Source organism: Oryzias latipes, chromosome 21 (assembly GCF_002234675.1).
Source record: "Oryzias latipes chromosome 21, ASM223467v1".
Lineage (NCBI taxonomy): Eukaryota > Metazoa > Chordata > Actinopteri > Beloniformes > Adrianichthyidae > Oryzias > Oryzias latipes.
Genome location: NC_019879.2, coordinates 22770879 through 22792775, shown reverse-complemented (window position 1 = coordinate 22792775; position 21897 = coordinate 22770879). Strand labels below are relative to the sequence as shown.

Genomic DNA, 21897 nt, shown 5'->3' with positions numbered 1-21897 from the left:
ATAAAGGTAATGTTCGCATGGCTCATCCCGACACACTCAAGCAGCTTTAGACCAGTAAACCTTTCTCTGCCTTTTCTTTTTCATATATGCCTCAAATGTTCCAGTGTTCTTGTGTTTGTCTGTCTCTTTCCTGCTCTGTCAGACTGGAAACAATCTTGGCAGATGGAAGCCCCTACATCTTCTTTTTTTTTAACTTTTCTTCGATTCAGAGAGAAATTTTCTTTCCATTGTTGCCTAGCTGCAAGTTCAGAACAAAGGATTACGACAAAAACGCCTCAATCTAATCTGCACTCTGCATTACTTGCAAAATTTTAAGCCAGTTTTAATTTTTAGTTCTAAAGATAACCAATTTTAATAAATAATGGGGCATGTCTGAGGTATTTCTGGTGAAGAAAAGGGGAAAAAATTGCCATTTTTAATGAAGGAAAATCTCCTTCCACTGTCGACAAAAACGGCAATGGATTTATTAATAAAATCCTAATAAAACCGAAGTCCCCCTTTTATTTTTTTATCAATCTAATGATTGACGCCAACATTTCAACATTTGACTCTGTTACATAATAGCCTCTAAAGCATATCGCTTTAACAAGCACAACCTTCTCTGACAATCCAAACAACAGCCTGTGGCTCCTCGCTAAAGCGCCGAAAACCAACACATGGCTGTGCGTGACGACACCCGCCCCGGCATTGTAGGACATTTAACAAAAGGAGACAACAGCTTGTTTTTTTTATGCAGCAAACAGGCGGACAAATCTGTGTGGTAATGAGGTCATATTGCTCCACGGAGGACAGCTCCTCCTCAGAGTCGCTTTGAGAGAAGACGCTCCACTTTATCGGCGCAGCAAACCTTTTGTTCAATGTAGACTCTGATAATTCTGTCCTAAAGGCAGCTTCTAGTCTTATATTAAAAAATGATTCCTTTACTGCACAGCTGCTCCTTTAAAGACCCACTCTGATGAAAATGTACTTGTGACAATTTCCTGATGATGGAGGACATATGTAAAGAAAAGAAAGCTTTAAATTGAATTTCTGAGTATTTTTTTATTCAAATAACTGTGAATCAAAAAATTTACTCAGTAAAAAGTTAGTACATAATCTGGAAAATGTTATCAGTGGAAAAAAATCCAATAATAGTAGTGATATATTGAGGTCTTTGACTACTTCATAGATTTTAGAAGTCCAGATTGTTAAGATTTATCCTCCCATGTCACGCGCCAAGTCAGAGATTCTTAAATTACGATAAGAGTGTAGAAAAAGTGCTTTTTTTGAAAGCCTCTTTTTGTTTTTTTACTTTATTTCCTTATTCTAGTTTTGAAAATTGTACCTTACAAGTTAAGCTTTATAGGACACAAAATAATTAATTTTAGGAGTTGCAAATTTATTATCCGGTTTGTACAGAAACCACTATTTTATTGTAGTGTGAGCTGTAAAATATCTTGTGAACGCAATCATCTCTTGCGATGTCGTTTTTGTTAACAGTTTTTGTGTCGCGCAAGTGTCTCAATAAGTGACTTCAATGAGGATTGTGTTCTATTTCTTGCAGTTCATTTGTCCACTTCTGTTCAAACACAAACTGCAACAAAATTTAACTGACGATTGAGTTAAAAAGAACAAAATTATGTCATAAAATGTGGTGCAGATGTATGGCCCATGACATATTCTTGCTACAGTCGAGTCTAAGTTATTTTAACCAACCAGTAAATGTCTTCTTGATTACAAAAAGACCTTGAAAATTATGTACACATTATATTTCTGCTTTTATTTACATCAGAACAAAAGTAAAAGGCCCCGAATTTGCCAGAAATATGAATAATTTCGTCCTTTCCGGTATATAATTGTGATCAGAAATCTGCACAAAATGTCAATACCTGCCTATGAAAAGATAAGCTGATCTTCTGTTAGCGATTTCATAAACTCGTAGTGTTTGTAGCTGTACTATTCATGACATTTGGTGAAGCTGTTTTAATATAACTTGAACTTTTTGAGCTACAAAACAAAATGTATAAAAGGCAGAAGAGCATAGCCAGAACACAAACTTTTGTACACATGAAAGCTACAGCTGTCCTAAGAGCAAAAATGTCTTCTTTTAACAAAATAAAACTAAGCTTTTAACAAAATGCGTCAACCAGTGTATTTCAAAATAAGGAGGTTGTTGAGACAAGATGTTTATGAACTAAAAAATGTAAAATAAGGATTGCTGCAGCTTTCACTGATTTCATGACACCACTATTATGTGCTTTGATTGATCACTGCTTTTTTTCCCCTGCCATCATCATTTAAGCAGTATCAAGAATTGACTCCAATTTGGGTCGTAGCAAGAAGGGTGTGTAAGAAGAAACACACACAGATGTGTGCCATTGCGCTGATATTTATAGTTGTGATTTAGCCTAAGGTGTCTCTGAGGAGTGTTTGTCCTTTCTTCTGCTCTGTCAGACCTTAACTGCAGCGTTTGATCCATTGCACCATTGAAAGGTTTGCTGTGTGTCGCTGAGGCAGTGAATCCCTGAAGAGGCTGTCCTGTGTGAGGCAAACACATCCAGACTGACTTGAACGACGAGCCGTTCTGTCATTGCCACCCTCTTTGGAAATACCTGTTCAAGTCCCGGTTCATCTTGTGGGGAGATTTATGTGAAAGACCTTTTTTAAAGACGTGCTGTAGAAAAGCAGTCTGCCTCGCACTGAGAGCCCCACCAAGACCCTTCATTAAAACGTGGACCCTCGCCAAGCTTGGCCAGCTCATTCAGCTGTAAATTATTCTGCAGCCAGATCGATGCATGGATGTAATCACAGTGCAGGTTGTCAATTATCTTCCTTCATCTCAGTTCCCAGACGGAAATCACTAGATTCTTCTGTCATTATGTTGACTATTTGCATTAAGGCCTATTTTCAGTGTGCAACGCCTTTAGGTGTTGTTGGTTAGCTGAGCGCTGTGGCTTTTGATAATGATTTTAAACCAAACGGTAAGCTCATGAATTAGCCACATACTAAAATCTTTGCTGCAAGGTCAGCTCTTCTTTAATGACATATTGATTTATATAAGTTTGGAGTCAGCTGAGAGTCTGCATGCTGCAGATAGCAGACCGGAAGTTTCTCTGTACGACTTTGTGTGGTTGTTTTGTGTCATTGGCTATTCAGGGGGGTATTCCAGGAAGCATGTTTAAACTACCCTGACTTTAACCTTGAACTCTGGCTGAAGTCCACCTGAAGTTGCTTACTCTGAGTATGTCGGTTCCAAAAGACCGGATATGAGTTGGCGTAATTACGCTCGACTTGGTAACCCTGGGTTAATGCGCGTGCACGGTAAGTACACAGAGGCATTCTCAATGGATCGCCGATTACCGGAGTCACCATGGAAATGCGTGGAGAACAAAAGAGAGTGCTATCCTTCAGTTCATGCAACTAACTAGTCCAGGTGTAATTTGGCTTATTTGGCATTTTATCTTGACAGATACATGGATTTCTTTTCTGTCACAATTCCCTTTAACTAAACTGCTTCCATGATCCTGAGAGTGCATAGCTATGATAAACAATTATAAAAGTGAAGGTGCTGCAGGGAGTTAACACAGGACGAGTATGATTTAGCTTGAGCCATGTTCTGCACGCATGTTTTGTCCTTTTAAATTAAGATGTATGGCTCAACAATGTCAAACTGGTTTGGGAGGATCATGCAGTTATTTCATCTCAACAACGTTTCTTCCATTTACCTCACAAAGAATCAACCAAACATTTTTATTCGTCTGCAGATCCTGCTGAGTCGCTCACAGGGCACTTTAATCCAAATGAAGTTTATTTTTTAGTATCCATGATTTTTTTTATCAAATATATTTAAACAGAGCATTGCTTGAAAATAACACATATTTTCTTAATTTAAAATAATGAACACAAAGTCAGCTAAAGCTAATTAACTCGCTAAACTACATGTCTGTATGTATAGATGGATTCCTCAGGCTAAAAAAAAGGCAATTTACAGCAAATCTATACATTTAGCTTGGCCTACTAAAGCAATGCAACCTCTCATTGCAAACCCTGACAGGAAACCACTGTAACCATTAAGATTCTAATTCACAGTTAATTTACTTTTCTTTTCCTGATTTGCTGACTTCCTGGAGGTCTGGGATTTTTTTTATGTATTACTTTTCTAGAACTATTTATTGTCAAATGTGCAATACATTTTATCATACAGCAAGGATGAAATTACTGTCCTTTCCGCAAACATGCAGAAAAATAAATAACAATAAAAAGGCACAAATAGAAAAATAGAAAAAATATTATAAAATAATTACAATATAATGAGAAGTATTGGCTATATGAAGCATCGGCTGTAAACCAGGCATCAAACCACTTTGGCTCCAAAATTACCTAATTTAGCATCTACTTCAATGCAGAACCATAGATTAGTTTTTTTTCATGACTAGAAAGAAATTCGGGTGTTATGTGGTTAAAAGAGGCACTACAAATAGTCCAACTGGCAGCGAAAAGTCAATGTGCATGTGTGCTAAGGCACAGAGTCTGTGCTGGGGTTAGCAGAGGTAGAGCAGGCATGGAGATGAGTCTCTTAGCTCAATGATGGTAGAAACTTTCCCTCTGTTCAGGTGATCTCATAAAAAAGAAGAATCTTGTTTAGTGTAAGAAGGGGACATTAAAAGCAGTATATGCATTTTTGAAAGTTTATCTATCTAGAACCCAAAGCCACCCCCCTTTAAAGAGTCTCCATATATGAAAATTCAAGAGAAAATTCCCAAAAAACATCCCCAGAGCTTTTTTTTTTTTAATAATCCAACCAGAACCCCTGAATGACATTTTTTTAAGAAAACCATTAAAACAATATCAAAGTGAATAAAGTGAATCTAGGGTACATAAATGCACAAGGATACACAAATCTTAAGTGAAATAATCCTGAAGGAGACATTTGTAGTTTTATCTACCGGTATCTTCTTTAAGCACAAGCCTTTTGCGTCTCAAACAGGCCCGACTCTTCACACTAGTGGTGCCACATGTTCAGTGGAGCACCAACCCTCTGCCTGTCTCCTATGAAATATTCATAAGGCTGTGCCGATGGAAAGGCTGTGAAAGACTCCAGTTTCAGTGTCCTGTTTCTTTGCTGCAACAGTGACTCAGCAGTGTCAATGTGGGGTTTTGGCTAAAAGCACTAATGTGATCTGCGAAATAAGAGGGTTTTCCATTGTTGATGTTTACGCAGGGATCTCATTCGGTGACCAGGGAATTAAGGCCGCTTTCGCTAAACAACAGTCACCTAATCAATTAATAAGGTCTCATTAGGCTGAAAGCTCATTAACCTTTTCTAATTAACATTTTAGAGGATTAAATAATCCATGGTTAATTGTAATTTGTTGTGCCTTCTACAGAATTTTCGCTTTTCAAAGCTGGCTGATTCCTCTTCTCAGCAGAGCCTTACCTGCCGGCTGTCACGCTGGGAGGAGGAAGAGGAGGAGGCGCTCTTGTGAACTGGTGTGGAATTCTTGTTTAGTTGTATAGAGCTCCTCTCCTCAGAGCTCATGGTCCGGCTGTGGGGACCGCGCTGGTAGGGATGATGGGACATGATGGGCGTCGTTGACCTCCCTCACTCAGCACAGGACCCTGCAGAACAGTAGCATCCTCTGACACATCCTCACTGGCTGATGCTCCTCTGAAACACAGGAGGAAGAAAGTTACACCCTGACACACAACCATCCTTCACTCTCTGAGTTATAGAGTTTCTTTGCTCCTAAGATGGAAGCATCTTGACCCCATCGCAAGGTGAATAAAGAATGTGGCCCAGAGTGCAGATTTTCTCTACAAAACTGTCTGGATTTCTATTAGAATCAACCGATTTCTTGAGGACTTTCTTTGACAGAAATGTGGAGCGAGACAGTTTTGGTGGAGCAGCTCCAAAGCTTTGTACTTTAGAGCCCCTTTTGGTAACAAATGTCAAGGCCGCATGAGGCTCTTTCTGAACCCAGTTCCAGCCAATGAATGAAGGTTTGGCCGACCCCCAGACCGAGCTCCAAGGTTAGACCCTAAAATGCTGAATTCTTACTCTTATGTTTTTTTATCATTCACTTTTTATCTGACCCCTCATCCAGAAGCTGTTTATTTTGAGAGAACCCACTCCCCCTAGCATCAACCTTTTTGTTTTGACTGACAAATATAGGCGAAAGATGTTACTAACCCTTTTAACCAAAATATCATTTTTGCCTTCATTTGTTTGATAAAAGAAAACAAAATAATGAAACATGCAAGGGAAAAAGAACTAGATCTATTTAGTTCCTGGATTATTCAGACCACAAAATACTGCTGTCCACACATACACCTAAATGATCATTTGACCTCACAAATGCATGCCTCAAGTTAGGATATTACAAATATGCATATGGATGCATCAAAATGGAGCGGAGCAGTGAGACCTTGGCCTGTCTCAAGGGCTTTTTTCAAACAGCAATTTTTATCTGCTTCTGATTCACCACGATTTGAATAAAGAAGTACTCAGAAATGCAGTTTTAAACCTAAATGATTTTATATATGTTCTCTATTGTAGTAAGATTTTACAACATGTTAGAAACGCACAAAAAACGTGTTTTTCATTGGAGCAGGTCTTTAAGACTTTTCATTACATCTCCTCAACTGCAAAAAAACAACCCAAAAAACATGCCCCACTTTAACGGCATACTTCAACTCCCTGACAAAAATGTCCAAAGAGAGTGCTGTAGATTGCTGCAGCATCAGAGCCTCAGAGAAGGCTTGTCATCAATCAACTGTCTGCAATAAGCAGACTTCTGACTTCTAGTTCTGAGGCTCATTTCAAAATAAAACGACTAGAGCCAAGTCAGTTCACCGAGTAGGCGACAGGGGGCTGGTCCCCGCTCACTCCAATGATGTAAATGTGAGATATAGAGAGAAACACTCTTGTAGTTTGGTTACAAAAACGTTTAAAACTCTGCTGCTAAATAAAATTGTTCATGCCGTTGTTTTGGAGGTGAATTTCAACAAACTTGACTATTTTATAACCTGTAATGTACCATCATGTTGTAATGTATCTGCCATGGCAGCGCCGCTGGTGTAGTGGTATCATGCAAGATTCCCATTCTTGTGACCTGGGTTCAATTCCCAGGCTTCCTTGACCTTGTGACAGACTGGCAATCTGTCCAGGGTGTCCCCTGCCTTCACCTGCAAGTGGCTGGGGTGAACATCTGCCATGTAAATCTGGTTTTATGAATGGCAGGTGATCATTCAGGCTCTAAAACATCTTTATTGGGTGTGTTGCTTCGATTGTCAGGCTGGTTTGTTTGGCCAACATTTGCTGATGTCATAGCTGGCCAAATTGGCAAAAAAGCACTGAGCTGGAAGACTCACCAAACATCACCATCATGTGACCACACACAAAAATAAGGCTTTTTAACCAACTCACAACCATGAAATTGACTAGAATCTATAACTCAGACGCTCTGATGTGATTTTTTTCTTTAAAAAGGAAAACAATTCTTTGCCGTTTTTAGGCTAAAACATTAGAAAAAGCAATACTTCTGCACACTTTTTATCATCCACCTTCTTCAGAGCCTCAAAAACTGTTTGAGCTGAGGCAGCACAACTTTGTCCCATGTTTTGTACCTTTTTTGTGCTGTTACATTTTCTCAATTTTCAAATGGCCTGGGCCAATTTATTCTACTGTAATAGTGGATTCCTGTTTTCATGTAAAACATGATAAAAACCCGCTGTGACAAGACTGAAGAACAAAGAATAAAAAAACTTTTTTTGTATTATTAAACCTGAATTATTAGACTTCTCAGAGGAGCTGTGTAACAAACCAACTGTACAGACTGTTAAACTGAACAATCCTCAATGATAATAAACCTTGGTGCCACAAAATCTACGTTGTGAGATTTCAAAGCACCTTTAGCCGAGTTTTTATAAAACAAAAAATACACATTTGTCAGAAGCAGCTTTATAGGAAAATTGATAAAGCCTATCTCCAGGTACAAATGGGAAATAGGGGAAATCAGTAACTGCAAAACATTACAAACTAAAGAAGGCAGTGATTCACTTGTTGAACATCTAATTACCGGTACACTAGGAGGAAAATGAGGTAAAGACTCCTCTGAGATTAAACAAACCTATGGAGATGACCATAACCCCCCTGACAGCCATTACCCTGCTGAAGACCTGACAGGGACCGGTAAAACCACGCGTGTCCGCTTCAGACTCTGGTTAACCTTCCACTCCGACAGCAGCAGGGAGTGCTCATTATCATCATTAGTCATTTCACACGCTGACATCCATACTGTTTTCTGCAGTTAAGCTCTGCAACCGATGTAATGACCAAAAAAGAAAAAAAACACAAAACCTGAAAGTACAGAGACACAAAGGGAAACACAGAAGATGACCTTTTCTTTTCCTTTGATAACTTTTTTTTTTTGCTTTAATCCTGTCAGCTTTCTTATTAAATGTCTCACGTCATCTGTTAGAAAGCAGTACAGAGTACAGCTGAGTTGAAGAATCCTCATAAATAACAACTGTTTCTGTAACTTAAGTCTGAAAAATATGGTATTATCAGAGTCCAGCAGCAGGCAGTGATATGTCACACCGCAGACGGTTTTTATTTCTGCAGCATACTGTGTGCAGCTCACACAGACGAGTTGTTTGGGTTAGGTTCTCCCATGTGTGTGGGGGAACACCTTCTATTCAGCTCCTCTTCACTACAGTATGTGTCCGCACTGTGCTGTCACGCACTATAATCTATAATTCAGATGACAACGTCATCATCCCTGCCCTTCTTGGTCTTAAGCCTACGAGAATGTAAGCCACCGCAGGACAAGCAGGGTAGTTTTGGAATGATGCTGCGTTCCACTCAGCCTATTCAATGGATCCACTCTCCTTGACCTAATAAAGAGCAGAAATGACAAGTGCTTGCAATGTTAAGTAAGTCTACAAGTTTTGAGGGCAAGACTTTGGAGCATTTTGAGGATACAATCCTTATATGTGGACATAAAAATGTAATAAATACTATACTGGACTTCTATTGTAAGTGTTTACACCCCTATTTAGGTGCAAATATTGTTAAAATGAGCTTTATGCGCAAATAATGTCATAAAATGATAACAAAGTGAGCAACAGGAGTAGCTCTGACAGATACAGGCAGAGTATTGGACTGCTGCAGCAGGACGGCTCCAATATAGAGTCGTTATCATGTCGAGGAACATGTGATCAGGTCTGGATTAATCATGAGCTTATTGTTCTAAATCCATTTACAGTTATTATGGTCCTTGAAGCAGAAAGACAAGTCAGTGGTATGGATGCCATGAAGACGATGCAGAGACACCGGTCATGTTAAACCACTTTTTTTTAACAGACTTTTATGAAATTATGGGGGGGAAAAAACGTGTTAAAGCTAAGAACAAATCATCATTGCACAAAAAGTTAAAACAGATAAACTGTTATGGACCAACAAGATGTGAAGATGATCTCTTGTTGTAAACAAGACATTTATACAAGAAACAAAAGACACGATAGACATGTTTTTAAGATTTTTCTGTAATATTCAATGTCTCTGTAATCTTTCTGTTGTTTGAAAATCGTCTCAACGTTCTTGTGTGTCTGGTTTTAACCAAAAGTACAAAAAGTTAGTTTTGTTATAAATACTCAAGCTCAGTCAGCCCAAAGAGAAACCTTCAGTTGTGAAACAACCATCTGTGTGAAGATCTTCCTGTCTCACTTCCTGAACACTTCGAAATGACAGGAAGTCGTCCCAATTTTGAATCAACTAAGCAGATTATTAAACACACACATCATCAACAGACACAAAAATCTATCAGCCACAATAAAAGAAAACACTCCCTCAATTTTGACTAAATTAAAAAAAAGATTGAAACTTCAACAGAACAGAACAGAAGCTGCTGAGGATCAAATAAACTCTCCAGATGTTCAGACCTCTTTATAAAGGTGTTATAAAATGGGGAAACCCAGTTGCCAAAAGGAAAGAGTTGCATTGCAAAAGCAGTTGTGTAACACTACAAGTTGTGTAAAACTGAAGAAGAAAACGAAAGCCTTTCCTCCTGTCAGGGCCTGGGGCCCCATTTATTAAAGTCTAAGCAAAGAATATCTGCAAAAAGCAGGTGGAAATCTGATAGAGATGCTCCTTTTTGGTAATTACTCTGTGTAAAGTTAAAGTTAAGTCTCAAGTCTAGAAATAAATAATTAAAACGACTTCAAGTAATCCGTAGGGAAACAATAACAGGCAGTTTGTGTTTTAGGATTCCCAATAGAAAAACCTTGTCAGCAGAGCTTTTATTTTGGAACCAGTGATATTACATACTTTAATATGTTTTGCAATTAACAAAGGCAAATAAATAAATAAATACAGCACTTTACAAAAAAGTATACTTCTTGGGTAAATTGGTAACAGAATGTGTGCAAAAGAAGGTCAATGTTGGTCTGAAAACGCACTGATCACTCCATGAGGCTGAAGATGGAGCACTTTGCCCATCAAGAAAAGGTGTTTCCAAAATTTTGGAAATATTGATGTCACACTTGAAGGATGAGCTAAGATCCAGTTTCCAAATGTCTGAGCCACGTCCCAAGACGCAACAGTACTCATAGGTTGACTTATTTTCTCTTCTGACATTTCCTTGATCTGTTTCTATTAACTGGGTGACCAGAGCTGCTAATAAATGCTTCCATAGTTGTTTCTAATTAACATGGACTCTCTGTGGATAAATGAGAGCAGATTGTGGGAGGAAGACCCCGCATGAGCAGCTGACCTCAGGCTGGTATTTTTAGAGGCAGCAGACTTTTAAAAACCTGAATGTTTTTTTGCATCCACACTTGTTTTTTTAGATTTGGGCGTATGCAACGCTTTACGCACAAATTCACACACACTTTTGTAAATGGAGCCTATAGAGCTGTTTTTAGAGGTTTTTAGTGGTGCCATGATTTTAGTCGCCTTATATAAGAGAAAGGTATGTTTGATTTTATCCTGTGAATAAATATACCTGTTTTGTTAGGGTTAATCTCCTCAGGTGAAAGGTCACTGAATAATCTGATGTGTATTCAGTATAATATAATGCAACCCCCATGAGTCATTCCAGGGTAATCCATTGCTTTGGGAAATTTAGAACTAACGTGTTAAAGAGCTGACAATCAATACAGTGAAGGGGAAAAAAAAGACTTTTCAGACTGTAAAATGGATTAAGGTTACTTAAATTTGTCACCTATCATAAATGTGGTTTTCTGCTTTTATTTGTCTTTTTTTGTTCCTTTTATAATCTGTACATGAGAAACAACAACTGACTACCAAAACATCTACAGTTCGCAGAAACCTTCACATTATTCCTGGTTTTTATGGCTTTAAATATAAACCTAAGTAGGGAAAATGTTATAGTGTTTTGCAGCTAACAAAGAAAGCACACCTTACAGGAGGAGGGGGAGGAGCTTTGGACGTTTGCTGATCTGGAGAATTCACTTTTGTGTTAACACAATATTCAGAGGAACAGACAAATGCATTCATCTTGGAGCAGCCTTTGTTGCTGCCCAACAATCTGTGAAGGACTTCAAGGTAATTTCCAAACAGTCGGGACGTTAGTCAGTGCGAACAATTTCCCAGAATAAAAGAGTCTCAAAACAGCAACTCATCTTTCCAGCAAACTCACCACAAGGTCACAATGTGCAAAGCTCAAAGTAAAAACAGGAAAAGGGTTCTTAGGTTTGACTTGACTGCATCAGCGTTAATGCTCAGGTTTGTTTAGAACTGACCTCTTATTTCTACAGCAAAAGCTGTAGCGAATTTTTAGGTGTAAGGCACAGCAGAGGGAGGATGGTAATTATGGCTATTTTCCCCTCCTTTTTGTTTCTGTGCAGCAGCTGAGCCAACAGAATCTGAGAGTCTATTTTGGAGAGATTTTATATTAACAGTTGGGTTCCTGTTACTCCACTTTATTATTGAGAGTTTTTATTATTACTACCATTTTTAGTTCAACACAAGGAGGTCAGGACCTCCTGGACCCCCCAAGGAGAGAGAAACAGGACAGAGAGACCACAAAAAGAGCCCCCGGACGGCATAAAGGTGAAAGCTCAAGGTCAATTCCGAATTGCTTCCCTACCCCTACGGCTTCTCCCTAACCCTTCAATCGTAGAGGCATTTGGAGGGGTAGGGTTGTCTGAAATAGTTTTTTTAAGGGCCGCATCCCTCCGCCACGAGGGTGTGAAGCACTTTTCTTCACTTGGATGTGCTCTGATGCACAGAAGTTTAGAATTTCATGTAAGTAATGAGTTTCTGTTCTAGAATGATCTTTTCAAAGTTATAAAACCAGTGTTTTTATGCATTTCCTAGCACTAGCAGCTACGTGCTAACATAGCAGACCGGCATCATCGAGTGGGAGTAACGTCCGAATTCGGAGACACTATTTTTCCATAGCTCTGCGTTTGTAGGGATAAATGTAGGGATATAGAAAAGCCGTAGGGGTAGGGGAAGAATTCAGATTTGGCCCAAATCTAACCCCAAGTCCCAGCCCATGTAGAAACCACGCCCCCAGATGCCAAGGGTCCAGTCCAGTGATCCACCTTTTTACTTCTGGCTATCATGGCTAAAGACAGCTCCATCTGTTATTATTCTTTTTTTTTTTTTTGCTGTATGGGGTGTTTGGTGAGTCATATCTAAAGAGGGTGCATACAAAACTAACCCAGTAGAATAATTAACAAAACAGATCACTGTTCTCCAACTGTCACACAGATGATAAACTAACTTCTGCACCAAAAATTTGAATGTCTTTTACAAATAATAAAACTAGTTATTTTAACCTAATTTAATGCTCCTATATTACATAGAGTGATTTCCTAAATAAAAAACTAAGATTTAAAGGTAGAGCAACCTCTCCGCAGAAATAAAGCTGACCAACCCTCTGTAATAATCTGTTTATAACACGGGAACGACAGCGACCCCCCCTCATTAGCCGTGTTTTCATTCAAAATTTAACAGAAAGGTTTCAAAAAGTTTTTAGCTTTGAAGTTGTTGTGTGTCACAGAGTTGTGTCACAGATATGTGGTTTTTAAAACCATCAGAATCTATGAGAACTTGGACATTATCATTAGAAAGAGTATAGTCATTGGCTGAGTAGAAGAAAAATGACAAAAGCAAAAACTTTGATTAAGAAGAGAACATATGAAAGGTTTTTTGGGCAAACGTGTTATAAGTGTTGTCAAACTTGAATCGTTCGATTTCTAACTCTTGTTCTATTACAGTATGTGGGATCCAGATGACCCCATCCTTACATTGACGTGTTATCCCTCCCATCACAACGGTGGACAGGATTTCATGTCTGCCATTTACACCAGTGGAAATCAAAAATCCTTGGGGGAAAAAAAGTTCATCGCCGAGCCTTTTGGGTTCCAGATGACCCCACTCCCAACATTAACGTGCCTGCTGAGGGAAGTCCGTCCCGTTTGTGGTTATCAGCCAAATAATGACGAGGAGAGGAGGAAGATCCCTCTTCAGCAGAAAGCAAGGCTGCAGCTGCAGACTGAGCACACACATAACTAAGTTTAAATCCTGACATGTTGGCAGGGAGAGCCCTACAAACAAAAAGGTTTTTCTAATGTAAATTTTAAAAAGATAGAGACTTGAGACATGTTAGTAACCCTGTGCACTGACATGGACAAAAACCTGGATCAGTTGTGAAGACCAAAATGATCCAGTGTTGTATACTATGCTTTGTGGGATGGAAGTGACTCTGTTCTGTATCATCGCTGCGTCAGAACACTCCCCCAGGCACTACAAGCTTTACAACAGGGAATATGGCACCTTGACGGCAGCTATGCTATAACAGGAGTGAAATGAAAGTCATGTTAGTGTTGTCCCTGCGTCCAAACAACACTCTGGTACAGTATTGACCACAGTGAAGCAGCCAGCTGATCCTCCCCTCTGTTGTAGAGTTAGAAGGAGACAACAGACAATATAATAAGACAATATATTGTCTTATTATATTACAGGCTCATAAAGAAAAAGGATTATTTGAATTTACAGCTGGCTAATAATGAATATTGATTTATTTCGACCTGTTTACTGTCTACAACATCGGGTGGGATGGATGCAGATCCGGTGTGGTTTTTTTTTTTTTTTCTAGCAGTCAGCAGTCTCATTTCTTTTAAGTAGGCCAGCCTCCTACAGTTTCTGGGTTATTTTTCTGTTTTTTTTTTGTAGCAACACCTACAGGGCAAAGCCAGTTTGTCCCATACAGCACACATTACATCACCTTGATACCGCTGAGCAGCACACTGCAATAGTTTAAGGCTTATGTGTGCCCAGGATGATGTCAGGCACACATGTCTACATTCATGGTCATGGCTTCTCATATTCACCTTGATGTGTCAAAAAGTTTTTCTTCATTTCTTACTTTGTCGAGTGCTTTTATTGTGAAAATCAGGGATACATAAACACATTTGCAGTTCTAGGCCGAGTTCTGGTGTTTTATAGTTTACTGGATGGATGTGAGCAACTTCTCCCGGAAGAGACGCCTTCATCTGGTGATTTAATTGTGCTGTGGGAGGACACTGCCTGACCCATCCAATACAAAAGCCCCCGGATCTGATGAGTCAGAAAAGGACGGCGTAGAATTCCCACTACAGGATTTAAAAAAAAGGAGCTTTAATGTTTTTTTTTTTGGTGGGGGGGATTTGTTTCAAGCTAACTATTAAGTTAGGAGAACATCCAAAAAAATTCTTAAAAGAGTAACAATTTCAGGAAATAAAATTTGAAAAAAAGAAAAGAACTTAATTGATCAACACAAGAGTAGTTTATTATTTTGAAAAGTGAAAAGTAATTATCTGAATCTGAATCAGTAAGACGTAAATGTTATCTCTGCTTGCTCATTTAAATCACCATAAACTTCCTGATTGATGCAACCCTAAATAAGATTGAATAATTACAGTTATTGTGCTTTCTATTGTCCTTTTTAAAGACCCACTCCAATCATTTTTTTTTCTATTTTAAAAATGTTGTCAGTGGTCTTTAATTATAATTATGCCATTTTTAGACGACATTTTTTTATAACTGTCATTTTCTAGAATATAGTTTCTGTAAAGTGGCAGCATTTCATTAGAAATATACCCCTGAGTTGTGGACGGGACCATTGGTGCGGAGCAACCCCACCCCCCTTCTCCTCGCCATTGTTGAGAGCTCTCTGATTATGCGCTTTTCTGCTAGCTTACAGCCCCTCAACCTAACATCACCGGTGCAACGAAACATTTGGAGCAATTTTGGAGTTAACCAGCCGTACAGTTTTTAGCCAGATGTCAGCTCAGACAAGGAAAACAAAGATTGCAATTTTAAGCTGAATTTTCTTAATATATCAAAAAAAAATGCCACAAGAACATGTTAAAAACAGTAAAAACAACATGGGTTTGATCTGACTGCGTCTTTAAGATCTGCAGGTATATAAGCACAGTCAGTAAGTGTGGGAAAGCTTTTTTTTTTTTAGAGGATCAATAATCAGTGACGATCAAAGGAGCGTCTCTCAAAGAGCACGTCAGTGACAGAGTACTGCTCCGTCCAGTCTCCATTGCTGCTCTTTAATTTATGTTGTGGGTTATGTTGAAAGACTGCAAAGTCACAGGTTGACCTTCAGTTGGGGGGAAAAGAGGCTAGAGGGGGGTGTGGGTGGAGGGGGGTGGGGGTGGAGCAACCCTGTGAGGGGCAGAAGTTGGCCAACTTTCAATTAGCTGGCTGTTCCCAAAAACCTATGGAGGATGGAGAAAGGGGGGACATCACCGGCCATGCTGCATCCTCATCCTCACAGGAAGAAGACATAAAAGATGTCATTACATAACTCAGAGTTACTCAATGAAGCATCCATGGTTTCATGCTCCAGATCAAGATGCCTGGGGGATGTTTGGACCCTGCAACACCACCCAACCCCAACTAGCAGCAGCTAGCTAAGTCAAGCCTCGAGATGTGGTCGTGTCTGACTGGCCCACGGTGATTCAGGCGGGATGCAAATGCAAATGCAAAAAAAAAAAAAAAAAAAAAAAAGGATGAGGAGCTCTAATCTGACTGCGCCTTGAACCAGCATAACACTGTCATAATGCCGCAGTTTAGCACACTTAGCCATAACGTGTAAAGCCTTACCACAGAGATGCGGAGGGGTAAACCATGTCTCTACAGCTCTTCTTCTTGGCGCAGGAAACAATTGATGGGGGGTCTCCCTGGTCGGACTGCTTTGAGGTTCCCAGTTCCTTAAAGGCAAGCAGCCTCCATAGGAGCCCGAACGGGTGGGGTATTTCTTTGTTTATGTTGCAGTCTGGCGTTGAGGGGTCGCTAAAACATCAGATGAAGTCCGGGGGAAAGTGCTGTGTGCGCCCGTTTCCTTGAATGCGGGCTGTGATGCTCGGCTCAACTGCACCCCGCTCGCTCCTCCCTGCAGCAAGCTCGGCTTTGAGCGGGAAGAAATGGACGAAATGGACCCGGCTCTGGCGGATGGCGGGCAAGAAGGAAAAGGCGGAAGTGGAGTCAAAGACTGGAACGAGGAGTTTAATGGCCCATCAGCTCTGGGGACGCGCGCCCTCTCCTGGCGTAAAGTCGCCAGCACAGCTCACGTCACAGCAAAGAAACAACAGAATTACATTGACTTCAGTGCAGAGTAAAAAAATAACACCAAAATTTACTGAATTTATGATAGACATTTTTCAATTTTATGAATAATTGAAAAATATTAGTACATCCGTGTAACATTGGAACAATGTGTGCTTTTTTGTTTGATGAATAATTCTCTCTTCTGAGAACATTTTTGTTAATTTTTTCGTTTGTTAGTTTTTTTAATTTTTTAAATATTTGTTAGCATAAATTCTTGCTCTACTACCTGTTTTTTTTTAAATTGCTAATCCTTTTTTATGATATTACTTTCCTTATGTGCAAGTTATTCAAGCTGACCAATAAATGAACGTTGTGCCTGCCGGCCCCCATACTGACTGTTCAAAAAGTTTGACAGTGCGCATTTTGTTGCAGGGGTGTGGACTATCAACAAGCTGACTCCGGTTTGGCAAGAGTGGTTGTCATAGAAACGGTGACTCAGATCGAGTCGGCCTAATTACTGCTTACTGACGTTGTCTGGCTCCAACATGGCAGAGTCACTATCACAAAAAAATGCAACTGAATTGAGTTAATTTGGTTGAAGTAATCCATATTCTATGGGTAGCATCACAGTCACTCAGTCAAGTTCTCGTATACAGTCAATGCACAGCACATGTCCCTGCCATAGACATATATATTTCACTGGACAAAGCAGGTGTGACGTCACCCATTTAAAATGCATCCTGAGAAATGAAGCCAAGTCAGTCGCTATTTTCCTGTTAGACGGGCCCCGTCATTTGGAGCCAGTCGACTGTGATCAGTCAGAATGGTCTGAGTCACGTTTCTAGGGCAATTACTGTTGCCAATCAAAACTGAACTTGTTTGGAAGTCCCCTGCAAAAGAAAAAAACCCAATACCCTTAAATCATTGACTATACATAAGAACTGGACTGAGTGACTCCTCCCCTTTGCACTACGAAAGCCAAATTCCCATAAATTTCAATTGAGAAATAAACAGCTATTATTCAGTCATTCTATTTATCAGAATACCCATTCTAGCTCTGCTACCTTTCTTCAACACATTCTTGTTCATCTTAAATTTTGTTTCAAGATATTTTATCTATAGTGCAAATTCTTCAAATTATAGCCCTGGCCAATCAGGTGCCTGAATAAAAGTAGGTGGTCTCATGGCGAATGTTCAAAATGTTTGACTTTCTCACAAGCCTGTTTTCAAGTGCTGGGTCTGGGAATTTCCAACAAGGTCACTCCTAATTGGTGAGAGTGGTTGACATAATAATGATGACTCAGACTGACTCAGACTGTTTAATGACAATTTCTGGATGCACCTGTTTATGGGTTTTGCAATTGTGTTTATCTTCAAAAAAGTTATAAAGAGAAGACAAGATGAGCCAGAGGTATATTAAGATATTAACATTCATGTAATGTAGTTTAACAAATCCACAGGATTCTGCTCATCAGTGAAACTTGACTTTAAAGGTTAATCTGAAGGAAATTTACTGCTTATTGTAGTAGCTCCCAGAGTTTGAACAGGCGATGGGGAATCTAGGTTATTTCTGTGCTGACTGCATTAGACTAGGTGTGGCAAAAGGTTAAATGCCTTTGTGTGATGTGAGCAGATGAAAATGTCAACAATCCGGACATGACAAGACTGACTAAAATCTTATTACTTTGGTAGCCTAAACTGGGTTTGGCTCAGAGGTTTTGACTGGGAGGACAGTGTTTATGTGGATGTTTTCTTTGTTAGTTGCTTCCATACTTTTTTTTTTTTCCTTCAGAGCTGTGTCGTTTACTCCTAGCTTATGTTTTAGTGGGTGGTAGGAGCCAAATGACATTGGTGAGTGTGAGAGGGTATCCTGTAAACCTCAATGCTCAGATTTTGGTCCTCACTGATGTGCTGAGAGCGGTCCAAGAGACTGGCCTTTCACCAACTGAATCTGATGTATCTGTTTACCACAAGTGCATTAACATTTCACCTCCGTAGGTATGATTTGAACATAAATGTAATCCTGGTCTATCCATGTACTGATTGGCTTCTGTTGGGACATTGATGATCTCGTGGCACAGACTAACTTTGGCCTTTTGCCTTCAGAATTTCCCTTGAAATTGGACTCAACTAATTTTCCGACTGATGTCCTAATCAAGTATTTTCAACCCGGTTCCTTCAGGGAGAGTTGGAATTTATTTCAATCTCTTCAATCTTCAATTTCTTCTGTGGCTGCTGTGGTGTGGATGCAGGCGAAAGGAGATGTTACATCCATCATTGACACAATAGTAACCTTCCACACCTGATACTCAGATGTAAAAAGCAGGCACACATTGCAAAACTTTATTTAAAACCCAGTATCTAAAATTAAAATGTACACTCTAAATATTACTTGTGTTTGGCTGAGTGATGGAAAATAATTTTACATTTTGTCCTTTTATTTCTGGAATACATTTTTAATCAAATAATTGTACATTGTATTTGCATTTCAAATGCTGCAACTCTGATTATTTAAACATTTATCATGGTGGAAAATGTAAAATTCATGAATTCTTTTTTCAATATTATCGAATTTTATTTTTTTTAAGTGGGACAGTGTCTTACATAAAATACTTATTTAGTAAATGTTATGTACTTGCGCTCTAAACAAACAAATATTATTTGATTATCATATCAAAATGCCCTCTACTGTAAATTATAAATGGGTTTACACATATAACTTTAAAAAACGTTTATTAAGCTTTTTCCAAAACTTTTTTGTTTGTTTTTTGCAATAATATGTTATTATCTGCTTTAATTTTCTCAAGCAATGTAATTAAAACAAGCAGTGGTCTCGTGCAAATAATGCTAAATTCCTGGAACAGCAGGATACGCTGCCCTCTTGTGGACAAAATTGTTTCAAAAATGGCCATTTTTTAGAGAAAAGATGTCAAACTGGGCTGACTTCAGATATGGTTTCATTTTCATTTTGTGGCGGAATAGGCTTTAATTTCAATAATTTATTCTTTAAATAAATTTGAATATAGAGTTTGTTAAGGAAAAGTGCTCACAATAAACATATAATTCTTGTGTGAAGTCAGTTTACATAAAACTGTATTTTAGGGGTAAAATTCAGTTAAGCAGAGACAAAGGTAATAAATGCATTTATATTAAAATGGGATAGATGATCATCCTTTCATGTTAGAATTTATCAATGATAAAAAAAATACTGGATTTGAATGGAGCTTCTGAGAAAAGAACCTTAACAACAGAGTGTTAAAACAAGAGCATAAACTGTAAATCCCTAACTTGCAGAATCTTGTTTAACACCCATAACTTGAGTTGGGTGGGACTTCTAAGTACGACGTTCTCTGGGTTCTCAGAGCTCGAAAGAATTCTGACCTCATTTTCTTCAGGATGGTGCTTCAGGCAGGAACTTGAGATCTGTACTTCTGCTTCTATTCATGTCTGATCTTTTTTTCAGTTGCTGTATCACCTTAAACATTTTGTTTTAGTTTTCCTCCTTTCCTGATGGAGCTTTTTCCTGACTAACAGAAAACCCTAAAGACTACAGAGCTGTCCAGTATATAGAGAAGCTAGAATGTATACTCCAACATTCACCCGGCTTTATTAAAAGTATGTTTCACAACGTGTGTCTTTGTCGTGCTATTTTTTTTTTGGGGTATTCTTTTAACAAATCATGAAAAAAAGCCAAAGTTTTGGTCAATGCTAGATTTAAAGCTGTAAACTCAACCCAAAGGCGACTGAAAAACATTTTACAAATCCTGAAAGTTTCTGCAGACAACAGCTCTAACTTTTTCATTTACTATCTAATACCTTAGTAAATTAGCTTTATTATTGCTGAACTTAACCCTTTCATACTCTGAATATTTTTGATAAACACATTTCTAAAACTTAAGCTGCATTACAGATATTTGCTGATGACAGGGCAAGTGCATCTGATTATTATGTATTACTGTGTGCCATCTTAGTTTTTCATCTTTTTTGTTAAACAAACAATAAGATTTCTTTTCTGACCACAAACTGCCACTTTTTTATTCTTTTCTTGTCTCTCTCTCCGTTTTCCTTGTGCTATATTGGTTGGGTTTTTCCTTCTCTTTCCCTTTCTGTCCTTTTGTTTTGACACCAGCCACATGTGATGACCTGTAATTTTCTTTTCACTCATCTACCTGCTCGCCCACAACATATTTAAAATCAACTCCGCCTCCCTGTGGTAATTAAAAGACCAGATTTTCCGCTCCATTTCAGTCAGGTTGCTTGGGTTGTAAAAAAGCTTCAAGTTGTCTTTTCATTTTTTTTGTCCACTAATATGATTATTAGAATTTCACGGCTGGTTGGTCTCTGTGTCCTCCTCTGACCTTAAACCAACAGGTTTAGACATGGACACAAGTGTTGGTTTAATTTTTTTGGCTTTGTGGCATCCAGATCGGCCAGATTTAGCGCAATACTAGAAACACGTCACCTAAACTGTCATTTCAAATCTCTGATTTGTCATTTCCTTTCGTTTTAAAATTGACGTTTGAAAATAGTTTTATCCGGATTAGAAAATGTTACAGAATGTCCTTGTTTGTCAGCTGACGACCACAAGACCTAAACAAAAAAATCTGTAATTGGTCAAAAATAAACACGCTAACTGTCTTTTTGCCTCCTGTATGAAGATGTTGAGAAAGTGGAGGCCGAATCAAAAATTAACCAACAAGTTTTTAACAAATGTTATTTTAAAGTAAGAGTTAAAGTTGTCACATTTATTTAACGAAAGACCAAAATGAATTTACATTTATTTTGATAAACTTTATTGAGCATCTGTCTCACAAAGCAAGTAATTTTATTTTCTTTCTTTCCAGATTGACAACACAAGAGTCATTACTGGTGAAAGATGAGATGATTGTGATGGGTCAACATCAAATGAATATCACATTTTTAAGAAAACCTAGGGGTGTTTCATTGTTATGCTGGCAACAAGTTAAATTAAACATCAGAATCAACAACTGTAACAGCTCCTGGTGACTCAGCCTGAATAGTCTCCTCCCATGTACGCGCTGGTGAGGACTGCCTGTGCCCGGTTAAGTTCAACGCTCAGGTTTCTTTTAAACCTGATTGAGCTGCTCTACTTATTTATATGCAAAAAGAAATGAAACAGGATAACGTTAAAGTTTTAAAAGAACTTTCTTTATCTAAATTATACCAAATTGGAATTTCAAAATTCAAACATTTTATGGCTTCAGGGGATTTATTGAAATATGAGAGGTGTTTTTTTTTTTGGGTCAAATTTCTACTATTGATGTTTGAAAGTGTTTCACATTCTGAATTGTTAACAAAAAAAGTATTAGCATTTGCAATTAAAA

The 21897-nt window shown here is 38.6% G+C and overlaps 1 protein-coding gene across 2 annotated transcripts in view; it reads right to left on the bottom strand.

Moving 5' to 3' along the window:
* Window positions 1–16463, bottom strand: part of osbpl6 (oxysterol binding protein like 6) — a 50957-nt gene extending 34494 nt beyond the window's left edge. The window contains exons 1-2 of one of the 2 annotated variants that reach the window (XM_023950705.1): window positions 16109–16463; window positions 5417–5647 (exon numbers count right to left, since the gene is read on the bottom strand). In XM_023950705.1, coding sequence (XP_023806473.1) covers window positions 5417–5560 — 144 coding nt within the window. In that variant the 5' untranslated portion in view covers window positions 5561–5647; window positions 16109–16463. The remainder of the gene's footprint in view (window positions 1–5416; window positions 5648–16108) is intronic. The other variant, XM_004081932.4, reaches the window with a different exon arrangement.
* Between the last annotated feature and the right edge of the window lie 5434 nt (window positions 16464–21897).